Genomic DNA, 14,531 nt, shown 5'->3' with positions numbered 1-14,531 from the left:
CTAAACTATTGCTTCATAGATATGGCATTGAATTGTGGGTGTGAATGAGTACTTCAAAAGAAAGAAGAGCATGTCTTTGAGACAGTATAGCTGTTAGATTGGCAGCCTAATATAATGTAGAAGAAAACAACAGTCCTATAAAATTTATAAGCATTCCTTGATGTGTATTCCACAAATTGTTTGTTACTCCCCACAGATGGTGCATTACGTCTCAGCATCTGCACTCACTGCCCAGGCACGTCAGACGTCTGCAACAGCTCTGCATCCTGATCTCTTTGGCCAGCTACTCAGGAAGGCTGGTGGAATGGGAGATATTCGAGACTGTCCGGTAATTAGAACTTACACACATCTAACTCTGTTTCTCATTGAATACTGGAAATAGAATAGAGAATAATTTCAATATATAGATATACTATTTTAACTCACTTATTTCACAATGCTTTCTTGTTTCTTCAACAGAGTGCTTGTGGTGCAAAGATCCAGATATGCCGCACACTGATGAATCGTCCAGAGATAGTATCTGTGGGAATTGTGTGGGATTCTGAACGACCCACACTTGAGCATATAATGGACGTATTTGCTACTGTGGGAACAACACTCCGATTGTCAGATGTATTCCACAGTGTAGTGGATCATCGGTGGGCAGCATCTACAGTGCACTGCCTTGTCGGCGTAGTTACTTACTACGGCAAGCACTATTCCACATTTTTCTTTCACACAAAGTTACGTGTTTGGATCTACTTCGACGATGCCACTGTTAGAGAAATTGGCCCACGATGGGAGCAAGTTGTGGAAAGGTGCCGCCGAGGGCGTTACCAGCCCCTGCTGTTGCTGTATGCGGTTCAGAGTGGAACTCCGGTCCTGACGGACAGTGCTCCCAAAACAGTGACTCCTGTCCCAGTGGCCACATCAAAATGTGGGGCAGCAGTTGTTTCTTCACATCCCCTACAGAGCCCTCTCCTCTCATCTGCACCTAATCAAAACCCAGTAATGCGCAGGTCCATTACGCCTAGTCCGGAAAAGACGTCGGCCTCAGTAAGTGGAACTACTGCCACACCTCGCAGAGCGATAACACCTAGCCCGGAAGGGCCGCTGCACCATTATAACACACAGCATCACAATGGACATCCGCATGTTGTTAACAAACCCTACTGTGAGTATCAGAACCTCAGTGACATTCAGGATGCTATTTTCGGTGCTGAAAAACACCAAGAGGCAGACGAAGTAGACTGCGTTGCAAACAGAATGGAACCCAGCTACATAAGTCGCAAGGCGGTAGAAAATGTGTTGACTTTTCAACAGCAGAAGAAACAACAGATGGTTCTGCAAAGATGCAACAGTGGTGGCAGCTACAATGGAACACCTGTTGCAAGCCCAGATGGAATAAACATTCCAGAGCATCTGAATGTCCCAAGGAGGAGAGACTCCGGCAACTGGAGCGGTGACAGGAACAGTGCTTCATCGTCATCCTCCACGTCAATGGAGAATCCATACCTCTATATTGTTGGCAAGATGCAACCGAGAGTGCAGGGAGGAGTACCACGAAGCCCAACTGGCATTAAACCTGGAGAACTGTCAAGTTCAAGCAGTGGGCCATATGATGCTGGATATGATTCTTACTCACTGTCTTCCACCGACAGCTTACCTCTTCAGCAAGGGCTGAAATACAATCTGCAGGTAATTTTTCCTTTCTGCATACAAAACTAATAGTATCATAACTATATAAATACTGTATTCGTTCATTAATTGGCTGTGAATACTAGTGACTTGTCAAATGACTCACATTGAATGCCCTATCAACAAACAAACTTCATTATTGACTTCTTTGCACATTTTATTTGTAGTTTTTATTTAATATATCATTGTTATATATTATGGTGAGGACAGATTGCTGCTCACTTCATAGAAGAGGCAACGAGTTGTAGACAGGAACAATGAAATACTGCTAAACTGAGTCGAGCCACAGTGGCCAAAGGCAATGGCCATGTGTGCTGTGAGTTGTATTTGTGTGAATGTGTGTGTGTGTTTTGTAGTTCTGAATATGGGCTTTTTTGTCCGAAAGTTTAATTTTTTGGCAGTCCTTTCATTGTGCCAGTCTAACACTCAGCACCACCTCTATGTGGTGAGTAACAATCTATCCTTTTCATAATATTGTTGTTATTCCATTCTGAACTTTCCATTATTATAAGTTACATGTAATACAGAATGCCTTCTTTGAAACAGACTCCCAAGAGTATTTATTAGTTATGGCACTGCCCAAATAATTTACGATCATTATTAAGTAGCTCTCTAGAGAGGAACGTATGTAGAAAAAGAAAGAGTTACTTTTGTTTGTGTTACTTGTAATAAAAGGCACTTAATGACAGTTTGGAATATAACAGTATGTATTCTTGAATATACAAGGTGCAATAATATGAAACTTCTATAGCCTTTTGTGAGACAAAACTTGTTACAACCAGAGTGATATCTTTCCTTCTTCCTCTGCTTTCACTAGTTATATGTGCGTGTGTGGTAACATTAGTAAGTAAAAGCATTTTTTTTCTTTTTAGTTGGCACAAATACCAGAAGCAAACTGTGAACGACTCTGTGCTGAGGCAGATCAACTTATGGAACGCTCGAGAGCTGCTGAGGAATCAGGTGACATTCAGGCAGCACTGGGACTGTGCCATGCAGCAACAGGGAGAGCACGTGCTGCCATGGATGCTCCCTATAACAATACTCAGACAATGACCCTGGCTCGCATGAAGCACAATACGTGTGTAATGCGACTCCGTTCGTTGCATCGACGACTGTTATTGCAGAGCCACCCTCCGCAGGAAGGTGAGAAGAATCAGTCTTAACATTCTTAATTCAGAAGCATTATTACATACATATGGGATGGTTTTATTTAATTATGTGGAAGCATTTTGTAAAATCAAAGTGCATTTTACTCTGTATTAAATCCCAGTTCAGACAGAAAATTATGCAGTTATCAGCAGGAGGTGGGGAAATAACTACTTAGTAAAATGTAAATGTTTACACATTTAAAACAAGTGGACTCCTTTGGCCAACCTTTTTTACTGAAGGTAGTAGGACATGACAGCAGTAAACTTGGAAGAGCCAGACAAAGACTTTATATTTATCTCTTTGAAAACAAAAAATCTGAAACAGTTTTTTTGAAATGCTTACATTGATTTATAATGTGTGTAGAGCATTTCAGGAGTAGTGGGAAATATTTTAGGAGATAATAGTATAGGCTAACATCCATTTAACATATGTCCAATTTTTACTGGCTACAGAGATACAGCCAGTAGACTTAACCCAAACAAACTCTCACAGAAGTTGTTAAGCAAAGGCAAATAATTAATTACAAAGTTGATTTTCATAAATTCAACCTCTGACTTCAGTATACTTTTGAATTCTCTTGACAACAGCATCTGCAGTTCTTCTGTAGTCACCTAGGCATTATTTTATGAGGGCAGCACTATTCGTAATCCAAATGATCAATTTGTCTTTTGTATTTACTTTTCCTTTGTAGACTGCAGCATGCCTACAGGCAAATATCTAAAAGGGCGAGGTTTGGGGACTTTGGTGGCTAAGAAATTCTGTTCATTTGCACATTCATATGATAGAGGACTGCAGGGCACTCCACTACCCTCACAGAGTTTACTGAAAACTTGAGTAAATGCTCCTGAATCTGGTACTCTGGACTTAGGAAATTAAACTCGAAACACAACTTTACAATTTCAGCTTCAAACCAGAAAAGATAATAAATAAAGCTAAATCAACTGGAGTACCAACAAGCAAAATGAAAACTTTTCTTTGTAACCAGTGTATTTAGTGACTAATAAAAATGGACACGTGTTACATGGAATGTTTTATTTGAATAAATCTATACTACAACCTCCTAAAATATTTAATATCCCTCTGGAAACACCCTGCGTGTAGCAAAATGGTGAATACTTGTCCAAAAGTAAAGTTCATAGAAATTAAAACAAATAGTGGTTCCCTTTTCTACCAAAGATATTGTCGCAGTTGGTCAAAACTATACTCTGCAATCCACTGTGAAGTGCACAGCAGAGGATACGTGCCATTGCACCAGTTATTAAAGTTTCTTCCCACTCCATTCACATATGGAGAGCAGGAAGAATGATCGTTTGAATGACTGTGTGCGTGCAGTAATTATTGTGATCTTATCCTCGCAATCATGTGTGAGTGATCTGTAGGGGCTGTAGTATATTCCAAGATTCATAATTTAAAGCCAGTTCTTGAAACTTTGTTAGTAGATTTTTTCAGGATGGTTTCCATCTACATTTAAGAACCTTCCAGTTTAGTTCCTTCAGTACCTTTGTGGCAGTCTCCCATGGACCGAACAAACCTATGACCATTCCTGCTTCCCTTCTCTGCATACGTTCAATATCCCCTGATAGTACTATTTGGTATGATTCCCCCATACTTGAGCAATATTCCAGAACTGGTTACATGATTTATTTGTTAGCAATCTCTTTTGTAGACTGACTCCAATTCCCCAGTATTGGATCAATAAACCAAAGTCTACCAGCTGCTTTACCCACAGCTGAACCTATGTGACCATTCCATTTCATGTCCCTTCAGAGTGTTACACCTCTATATTTGTATGAGTTGGCCACTCTGAAATCTTATCAAGATCTGATTAATATATAACATGAGCAGCAAGGGGCCCCAGCACACTTCCCTGGGACTCACCTGAAGTTACTTCTATATCTGATGATGACTTTCCATGCAAGACAACATGTCTCCCTACCGAAAAGTCCCCAATCCAGTCACAAATTTCATTTGAAACTTCATTGATCATACTTCTGGCAGTAAGCATAAATGTGGGAGCTCTGAAATTTCTGGAACAAGGAATATATTCTTCAAGAGATGGAAGGGGAATGAAGGGGGAGGAGATAGTGAATGTTTTGACAGCTGTGATAGAATGTTTACATGGATATGAGATGACAGGCTTTGATAAAAACAATTAACATATGATTAATTATTAATGCAGTTTTTAATAGTTCCATCACTTATTGATGTGTACCATGGCTGGTTCCACATCTCTGGTTGTTCTCCTTTGTGGCAGAACGTACAGGACGTGAAAGATAAATGAATGCAGCTGAGTCTGTCTAAAGTGTTCTCCTAAGTTCCCCTCTCACAAAAGCATTCTCTTTCACTCTTTTTTCATTTCCTCTTATCCCTGGAAGAGAGAGCGTATAATTCTTACAGACTGATATCGTACCAACAAGGAAATACATTTGTCAAAATGCTAAGTGCACCTTTTAGTAGTTTTTAAACTTCAGGAGTTGAAGAGCAGTTCAAGTGCACAGAGTTGGATTAATGATTTTGCTGACCACAGTAAACCTAGGAATATTTCAGAAAAAATGAATGTGAATTATTTTATATAGCTGTTGCCTCACAACTTACCATATTTCATGAAAATTGTGTTCAAAAACACACCAGCAGTTGCTAAGTCATCCTCTGTATTGTGCTACCAGTTTCAGTCCACAAGATCATCAGGCAAAGAGATTCACTTAGCAGCTGGGGATGGGTTTTCAACATGATCATGAAAATGAATATGACAAAATTTCATCAGTTCATGTTTCTGTAGAAACTTCCAAGAAGATTAATTTGGGATCACTATATTCATACGAACAACTAGAGTCTTTCACCAAGAAAATCACTCATGTTTCACTTGTTATGTAAGTGCACAGAATGTGTGTCTGTGAAGTCAGTGGTGTTACTAATTCTGATTACCATGCTGTCAGTTTTCTTTATTTATAGTAAATTCATTATGCCCTGTACCGTCATTATTTTTTAAAAAGATTTTCTTTCAAAATTTCTGGTCACTATTTGAGGGAAGGTTTGTCATTTTGAATGAAATTCCATAAATGGTAACACTGCTCTTGGTATCTCTGGTTGAAATGTTGAAGAATATTTATTTGTAAAAATATCTGTAATGTCAAATTATATTTAATTTATGTCTGTAAAATGTTTTACTCCACTCACCAATTTTTGTATAGAAGTGTTTTGAACGCAGTGCATAGAATAGTGAGTTGTACAGAGCACATGAAAATTAAATTACAGACTAATAAAAATTAAAAACAAGGAGAAATATAACTGCTTCCAAATGTGTCATAACTATTTCATTGCATTAGCTTATTGCCATTGTAGAGTAGACAACACATTACAGTTAGAAGCACCATATATACTTACAGTGGTACATGTTAACCTCCTCTATGAATGATGTCTAAAAAATGTATCAAGCAGTTGAAATGTTGCCATGTCCATTTATGTCTTTAAATGTGGGAAGGAATTACATGTTCAGATATTGTTTTTTACACATTTCTGACTGACCTGTGTATCATTGTCCAGTGAATGCAAGAAGTTTTAATTGACAATATTACAAAAATGGTAGATTGCTACTCGCAATATAGCGGAGACGCTGAGTTGCGGATAGGCACAACAGAAAGACTGTCAAACAAGTAAGCTCTTCACCGAAAAGGACTGAATCAGATTTTGACAAAACACACACACACACACACACGCACACACACAGTACAACAGTTCCTGCCTGCCGAGGCCATTCTGCGAACATGGTGGAAGAAGCAATCTGGGTGGTGGGGGTAAGGAGAAGGCTGGGATGGGGAGGGGGGAGATACCAGGATAGGGGTGGTGGACAGTAAAGTGCTGCTTGTGGAAGCATACAGGGATGAGGTGGATAGAGGGTAGGGCAGCTAGGTGCAGTCAGGAAGTTAGACGAAGGGTGAGGGTGAGGGTAATGGAAAAGGGGGAATAAAAAGACTGTTGGTCCATTGGTGGAATAGAGGGCTGTGCAGTGCTGGAGTGGGAACAGGGAAGGGGACAGATGGGTAAAGGACAATGACTAATGAAGCTTTAGCCCAGGAGGGTTACAGGACCATAGGATGCACTGCAGGGAGAGTTCCCACCTGCGCAGTTCAGAAAATCTGGTGTTGATAAGAAGGACCCAGATGGCACAGGCTGTGAAGCAGTCACTGAAATGAAGAACATCTTGTTGGTCAGTATGCAGCCAGACAGCTTGTTGGTTGTAATGCCCATGTAGAATGAAACACGATGGTTGCAACTGAGGTTAGCATTCTGCATTTGACTTGGGCACGACAACCAACAAGCTGTCTGTCAGCATGAATGGTCACCTACAAACTATAGCCAAGAAACAGCTGGACCACCCAGTTGCTGAGCACACTGACCAACACGATGTTATTCATTTCAATGGCTGCTTCAAGGGTGTGTCATCTCGATACTTCCTACCAACACCAGCTTTTCTGAATTGCACAGGTGGGAACTCTCCGTGTCGCATATCATACATTTCTGTAATCCTCCTGGCCTCAACCTTTGATAGTCATTGTTCTTTTCCCACCTGTCCCCTTCCATTCTCCCATTCCAGCACTAAACAACGCTCTATTCCACTAACACTCACACGCTCTTTCTACTTCTCTCTCTTCTGCCCCCCCCCCCCCCCCACCACCACCACCACCCTCCATCTAACTTCCTGGCTGTATGTAGCTGTCTTACCCTTTCTCCATCTCATACCTGTATGCTCCCATAAGCAACACTTTACCATCCTCCACATCCCCCCTCCCCATCCCAGTCTCCTCCTTACCCCCAACACCCAGACTGCTTTCCTGTCATATGCTTCTGCTTACAATCTGGCCTCAGCAGCCAGAGACTGTGGTCATGTGTGTGTGTGTGTGTGTGTGTGTGTGTGTGTGTGTGTGTGTGTGTGTGTGTTGCATATGCATGAGTGTGTGTATGTTATCTAATTCTGATGAAGACCTTTTTGGCTGAGAGTGTACTTGTTTGACAGTCTTTTTGTTGTGCCTATTTGCAACTCAGCACCTCTGCTATATTGTGAGTAGCAATCTATCCTTTTCATATTATGTCATTATTCCATCCTGGATTCTCCATTGTTAGAAGTGTTAACTGAGTGTTCTGTTTAAATTTCAGATACCGCTGTCGAAGTGCGACACAACCGTGAAGGGAGCAGCTCCAGTACACGAGGGCCGGGGAATAAAGCAAGCAGTGCTCAGCACACGAGGCAAAATTCTCGTGACAAGACGTCAGCAGCACAGCATTCTCGTCAGAACAGCAGGGAACTCTTGTCCAGCACAGCTGAGAAGAATATTGAAATTTATGCCACTCTTCCAAAGAAAAAGGCAGGAGGTACATCACGTAGTGGTGGAAGTGGGAAAACACGAGACAGTACAAATGTTGTGGAAGATGAAGAATATATGTTACATAACAGAACAGGCAGAGAAAGAGGTATAATTAGATCTGTTAAGAAGAAAGACGATGATATGAAAACTCGTGAAAAAAGGGCCAGAAGTGAAGAAAGGAACAAAAATGGCAAGGATTATTCCTTAGCGAGTAACTCCTTAATAACGAGTTCAACAAAGGAAACCACCAACAAGAAGGACAAAGCAAAGAACAGTGATGAAAACAGTAAGAAAAATCCTACACCTGAAGCAAAACAAGGGAAAAAACAACATAAAATTCGCCGTAAATTACTAATGGGTGGTCTCATACTGCGTCGTAAAAATCGATCGATGCCAGATTTGAGAGAAGGCCAGGAAGGTGCAGAAAATGACTCAAGGGGTGGTGTGGCCACAGAACAGAAAGGCATTCTAAGTAATGTTAAAGCTTCTCAAGATGACAGCAGTGTGGGTCTCAAAGGATCAGAAAAATCAAGTACACTGTGTGGCTATTTGTCTGAAGGACATTTGGAATACACAGGTGGTGGCAATCCGAACCTAGAACGAAGCCGTCTTATGAGGAAGAGCTTTCATGGCAGTGCAGGCAAAGTACTTCATGCTGCGAAAGTTCCTCCACCCCCACCACTTCGAACGACTTCCCAGCTGACTGCCAAGATTGCACCTGAATTATGTCAGCCAGGTGCTTTTGAAAGGCAACACTATCCAGTACCCCATGAAGCAAGTTTACAGTCAAATGGGAAGAATTCAAATAATCTTCCACAAGCATATTGTCAAATGCCTCTTACGGGACAGGATGGTGTGAAAATGAATCCGCAAAATAATCGAAGTCCTTACAGTTATAATTTTGATCCACAATCTTTATCTTATATTCAGGCATTTAATGCTAATGCAACTAATGCTGTAGAAGATCAGCTACCTCAAATGATCAACAACGAGGCTGTAACATATGCAAATGGAGGTGCTCTTTATGGTATGGCTCAGTTTTCAAACAATAACAAGGTGGTGACCCAAGCAGAAGTACATAATGAACAGAATAGTATGTCTCCAACAAATGAAAATGTTGCTTCATTCAATCAGGCTCAACAGAATTCCTCTTCAAAGAACAATGGAGAAAGCTCTATTCTTGCTGAAGATGGAAGCACAGGTCAGAACTTGCCACTTCCACCATACCCAAGTCCTGTAAGCTCTGTTGCTCACTCCAGGCAAGCCAGTGAAGATTTCCCACCTCCACCCCCACCTTTAGAAATTGAATTAACAACTGAAGCAATAAACAAACTTTCAGTCTCTGCTGAGGAAGTGAGTGGCTCTCCTAAACAGCAAAATCAGATGACGCAGCCACAGCACACTCAACAATCTTATCATCAGGTTCAAATACAAAACCATATTCAACTTCAGAATCAGCAGCAACAGTATTCAGTTATGCAGCAACAGCAGAATCAGCAACTCCACCAACACTTGCAGCATTTGCATATGCAACAAACACAACAGTTGCATTCTACTCCACAGTTCCAACAACAGCAGAAGCACCATATTCATCAGCAGCAGCAGCTCCAGCACCAGCAGCAGCAGCAGTTACAGCAACAGCAACTTCTGCAACAGCAACAACAGCAGCAGCAGCAGTTACAGCATCAGCAGCAATTACAGCACCACCAACAGCAGCAGCTCCAACAACAGCAACTCCAGAACCTCCATCATCAACAGCAATTACAACATCCACAGATTCAACATCATCACCAGCAGCAGCAATATCAGCATCACCTCCAATATCAACAACAACAAATGCAGTATCAACAGCAGCAGCAGCAGCAGCAACAACAACAACAACAACAACTGCAGTACCAGCAGCACCAGCAACAGCAGATTCAGTATCAGCAAAAGCAGCATCATATTCAGTATCAGCAACAGCAACAACTCCTGCAGCATCAACAACTACAAGGTCAGCAGCCTCAACATCCAACATATCAACAGCAACTTCAGCAGCAAAAGCAGCAGCTTCACTACCAACAACAGCAGTCTCATGGTCAACAGCAGTCTCATGGTCAACAGCAGCCTGAGTTACAAGAACACCAAGTTCAGCAACAAAAGCAAGATACTCAGCAACAGGAACAGAGTCCAAGTAGTCTACTTATTCAGCTTCAGCAAAAAAGGCAGGAGATTCTAGCTAAAGAGGCTAGAGACACTGAGCCAGAAAGTTCTGCTCCTGCTAAGTCAGGTGAAGAGTGGCTGAGAGAATTGCAAGCCAAACAAGCAGAAAGAAAGCTTAAGAAATTAAAAAGTCAAACTGACAATTCAGCAAGTAGAGTGGTGCAGGACAGCAGTATATCTAATTCCACCGATACGAGTGATAAAAAAGTTTCGTCTGTAAAAGATTTGGCTTCTAGATTTGAGAGTATTCGAACACAAACACCGTGCAAAAGTGTTTCAGAAAACAGAGTTACGGAAAGTACCATTAATACAGTAAATCAAGATGGAGACAGAGTACCTGCTGTGACACATGAGCATTTGTCTCCTGGTGTTCAGGTGTCAGCTAATACTAACAGTGGTGTACATCAGAATACATCTGTAGATAATACTAATAGTTTTCTATCGTCTTGTCCACCAAACTTACGAGAAAACAGATCTGACAGTGCTTTTGACACAGGCATCCTTTCGGTCAAAAAAAGGAACAGCAGTGTTCCTGGAGGACTGGAAAGTGTTTCTGCATTAAAAACACATGAAAATTCTGCAGGATTGGATGTAAGTGTTTCATTTGCGGAACTTAAATCGGAAGGTCTTAACAGCAGTTTTGATACGAAAGAAAGTAGAAGAAAAAGTGGAAAGAAAAAGAATGTGACTTTCTGTGATCAGGTTATTTTGGTGGCAACTGCTGAAGATGAAGAAGAGGACAGTTACATTCCCAATCCAATATTAGAGAGAGTTCTTCGCTCAGCTTTCCACAAACCTGATGCACATGTCGCACAACATGATGTACAGATAGAAGTAAGAAGCCTTCAGGGGACGGACAGTCAGCAGGAATGTAATGTACATATGAAAGCAATGGAAGTGACTTCGCAGCCAAGTAACATGGCCCAAATAAATGCATACACTGATAACAGGAATGCACAACCTTACGGTCAGCCATGGATGCAAGACCCAAAGCTAGCTGGTAGTCCATCATTTCAGGACACACAAAGGCTACCAGCACAGCCAACTGAATATTCTTCAGATCAGAATAGAGGTAAATTACTGCATCATCAGTCTACAGACACCATTAGAGGTCATCCCTCACAGTTAGCAAATCATCAGTATCCACCCCAATACCCACAAACATTTCAACAGCAAAGGACTGTTTCATTATCTCAACCTCATACAAAATATCCCATACCAGAAATGAGTTCAAATGCGTTGTACAATGACAGTGCAAATTTCATGGATCATCAGTATCAGATGCAGGCAGGGCTACCCCAACAGGGAAATGCAATTGGTCACAATGCATTTCCAAATAAGGACAATGTCAGCAACATTGCTAACAAACAACGGTATTCTGGTGTCAGCAATCCTGTGATTCAAAAACAACCTTATGACTCTGTGCATCCCTCATATCAGCAGATGTCAGCTTCTCAGCTGCCAGGAGGACACACAAAAACATTGCAGTATGTCACAAAAGCACAAGCTGCACCAGTGGATCAGGCACGGACTTCTGTGGTCAGAGCCACACCCTGCAATTTGTGTCGTAAAAAAGTTGTAGTTCCTCCAGCAATTTATTGTGCAGACTGTGATTTCTATATGTCGAGGTTCCGTCCAAGAAGCTGAGTTTTCATTTAATGGTGGAAATGTGTAATATAGTTAATTAATTCAGAGACTTATTTCTGTTTTTAAAGGCAAACTATAAAGCAGTGCTTTGTTATTTCTGCAAACAGAAAGTAAATGAACAGTATTGATAGTGTGTACAAAATTCTTTATGAACTCATGTTGATAAGTGTTATAAAAATGCTTGATGCATACTGGTGTGAAACTACTCAATTTTAGACACTGACAAATCAAAAAACTTTATTTTTTGTTGTGAAATTTGTTCTTAATTTATGTGTAATAGTGAAAAACAAGTCTGAGTCTTCATATGTTAAATATCAATTTCCATAGTACACAGCTAAATTTTAAGGTTAGTGTTGTTCTACACAGAACAGAACCATTGTACCTGAAATAAATGTAGAATCAAATTAGATTGTCACATAGAGGTTCAATTGGTGTAATCATATAGGAATTTTTATGTGACAGTAATTTTGATCTCATTAGTTCTATATAATTTTGTATTATATTTTTGTAAATGTAATTTTAATAAGAAAAAATAAAACTTTTATTATCTTTTTGTAATTCTGTGGTTACTGTACATGCAGTGCTCAGAACAAAATAAGAGTACTGAATAAAATCCTGCAATAATTTACTATTATCAAACATCTGCGTTAACCTATACAAAGGGTTGCAGTCTCAAGATGAATCCAACATGCATGAGCTGCAGACCCAAACCAGTATTTCAACCGTTTGATAGTCAGATAATAAATCACAGTGGCCAGTACAATTCTAACAACAAAGAGAAATTTATTGCAAAAAACCAATTTGTGTTCTACAGTGAGGTAAAAGCTTTTCCATGTCACCTCTTTATTGTCAATTTCTTGAAAATAATTGTTGAATAAATACAACAGGAAATATGCTCATAATGAACAAATCTGCATATTAATTTTTTAATGTTTGGCTATTGATTCATTATTTTAGCAGCAAGTCATCCTCCATTGACATTCATTTCACAAATGACCCATTCCTAATGGGATAAATATTACAAAACATCCTCAAATTATCTAATTTAATTCATGGTTATGCATATGTTCCACCAAACGTTACCATAACGTGACATTGATATTATAAGTCTTGTATATGCAGTATCCATGAAATCTGTTTTTAAAGTGGAATTAAATGGACCAATTCAAAAAATGTATCAAAGTTATAGAAACCAGTTCCTGGATATAGTCAGGGAAAGCAAGTTACAGTACCCCTCTGTATTATGCAATTCACACATTATGTGGATGCATGTCAATAGTCATCATTCACCTCACATAATTGGTTTAAAATTAAAATAAACAGTCTAGACTGCAAGGAACCTGTATTTTTGTGGTCACTGATTTCGGTCAGTTACTGACCATCTTCAGACCTCATACTATTATGGTAGGTGGTGGAGGAGAACGGAGCAGGCATCATGGACTCCACGGATGTCAAAAGACTGGTATGAGGTCTGAAGATGGCCAGTAACTGACCAAAACCGGTAACACAAAAATAAAGGTTTCTTGTGGTCGAGACTGTTTATGTTCATTTTAAAGTACTAAGATAAACCACTGTTCTCCATGAGAAATGTTGTCAAAAATTATTCTCATAACTGGGATAGGACTCACTTAATTTCTCTGTTAGAACTTGATTTTGTTGGCAGCAGTGAACACAAACAGAAAAAAAGCCATTGGCCCTTATCTATTGGCATAAATATTATTTCTTCCTTTTACAGCTGGCTACAGGTTTGCATAATCCCTTTTGGACTTACGGCTTCAAATCATAGCAATTTCTTTGGGCAAGTAATTGTCCTGCATAGTCTGTTCTTGTTTTTTCTTTCTTTTTTTTTTTTTTTTTAAATAAACGTGGTTTTTTCACTATTAGCAAATTTCATCTCCTTGGACATTTTCGAGTTACACAGATGTGAATTTTGCATGTAATATAATAAAATATAACCCTTATGTGGGTCTTGTCACTATGCCAACATCAGCCATACTAAATCCATTCATTCACATTTAAAACAAAACTGCACCTGACATGGTCAATGTATGAAAATCAAATAGAATCATTGACTTTCAGATGTTGGCCAAGTAATAAGATGCAGTTTTATTTTAAATGTGAACCAACAGATTTAGTGTGGCTGACACTGGTAGGAGAGCAAAGACCCACCTAAGGGTTGCATTTTGTTATTTTATAGATGGAAATCACATCTTTGTAGCTTGAAAATGCCCAAGGGAGTGAAATTAGCAAATAGCAGAAACTATGAGATAAGAGGTAAATGTAAGTTAATGCAGATGAGTAGGAAAAATAAACCCGTAATATTTTGATACAGCATTAGTAGTGTCTGCTGGACACAACTCACACTGTTTAAATATCAGGGCATAATGTGGCAAAGCCATATGAAAAGGAATGAGCATGTGAGTATTGTAGCAGGAAAGGTGAGTCATTGACTTTGGTTTATTGGGAGAATGTATTGCTAATCTGTAGAGGAGA

At 39.9% G+C, this 14,531-nt stretch overlaps 1 protein-coding gene across 2 annotated transcripts in view; it reads left to right on the top strand.

Annotated features, from left to right (window-relative positions):
• Nucleotides 1–12,877, top strand: part of LOC124619578 — a 194,162-nt gene extending 181,285 nt beyond the window's left edge. Inside the window, exons 5-8 of one of the 2 annotated variants that reach the window (XM_047146081.1) lie at nt 197–328; nt 460–1,677; nt 2,550–2,820; nt 7,981–12,877. In XM_047146081.1, coding sequence (XP_047002037.1) covers nt 197–328; nt 460–1,677; nt 2,550–2,820; nt 7,981–12,038 — 5,679 coding nt within the window. In that variant the 3' untranslated portion in view covers nt 12,039–12,877. The remainder of the gene's footprint in view (nt 1–196; nt 329–459; nt 1,678–2,549; nt 2,821–7,980) is intronic. The other variant, XM_047146074.1, reaches the window with a different exon arrangement.
• Nucleotides 12,878–14,531: the final 1,654 nt, after the last annotated feature.

Source organism: Schistocerca americana, chromosome 1, assembly GCF_021461395.2.
Source record: "Schistocerca americana isolate TAMUIC-IGC-003095 chromosome 1, iqSchAmer2.1, whole genome shotgun sequence".
NCBI lineage: Eukaryota > Metazoa > Arthropoda > Insecta > Orthoptera > Acrididae > Schistocerca > Schistocerca americana.
This window is presented reverse-complemented; position numbering and strand designations above follow the sequence as displayed.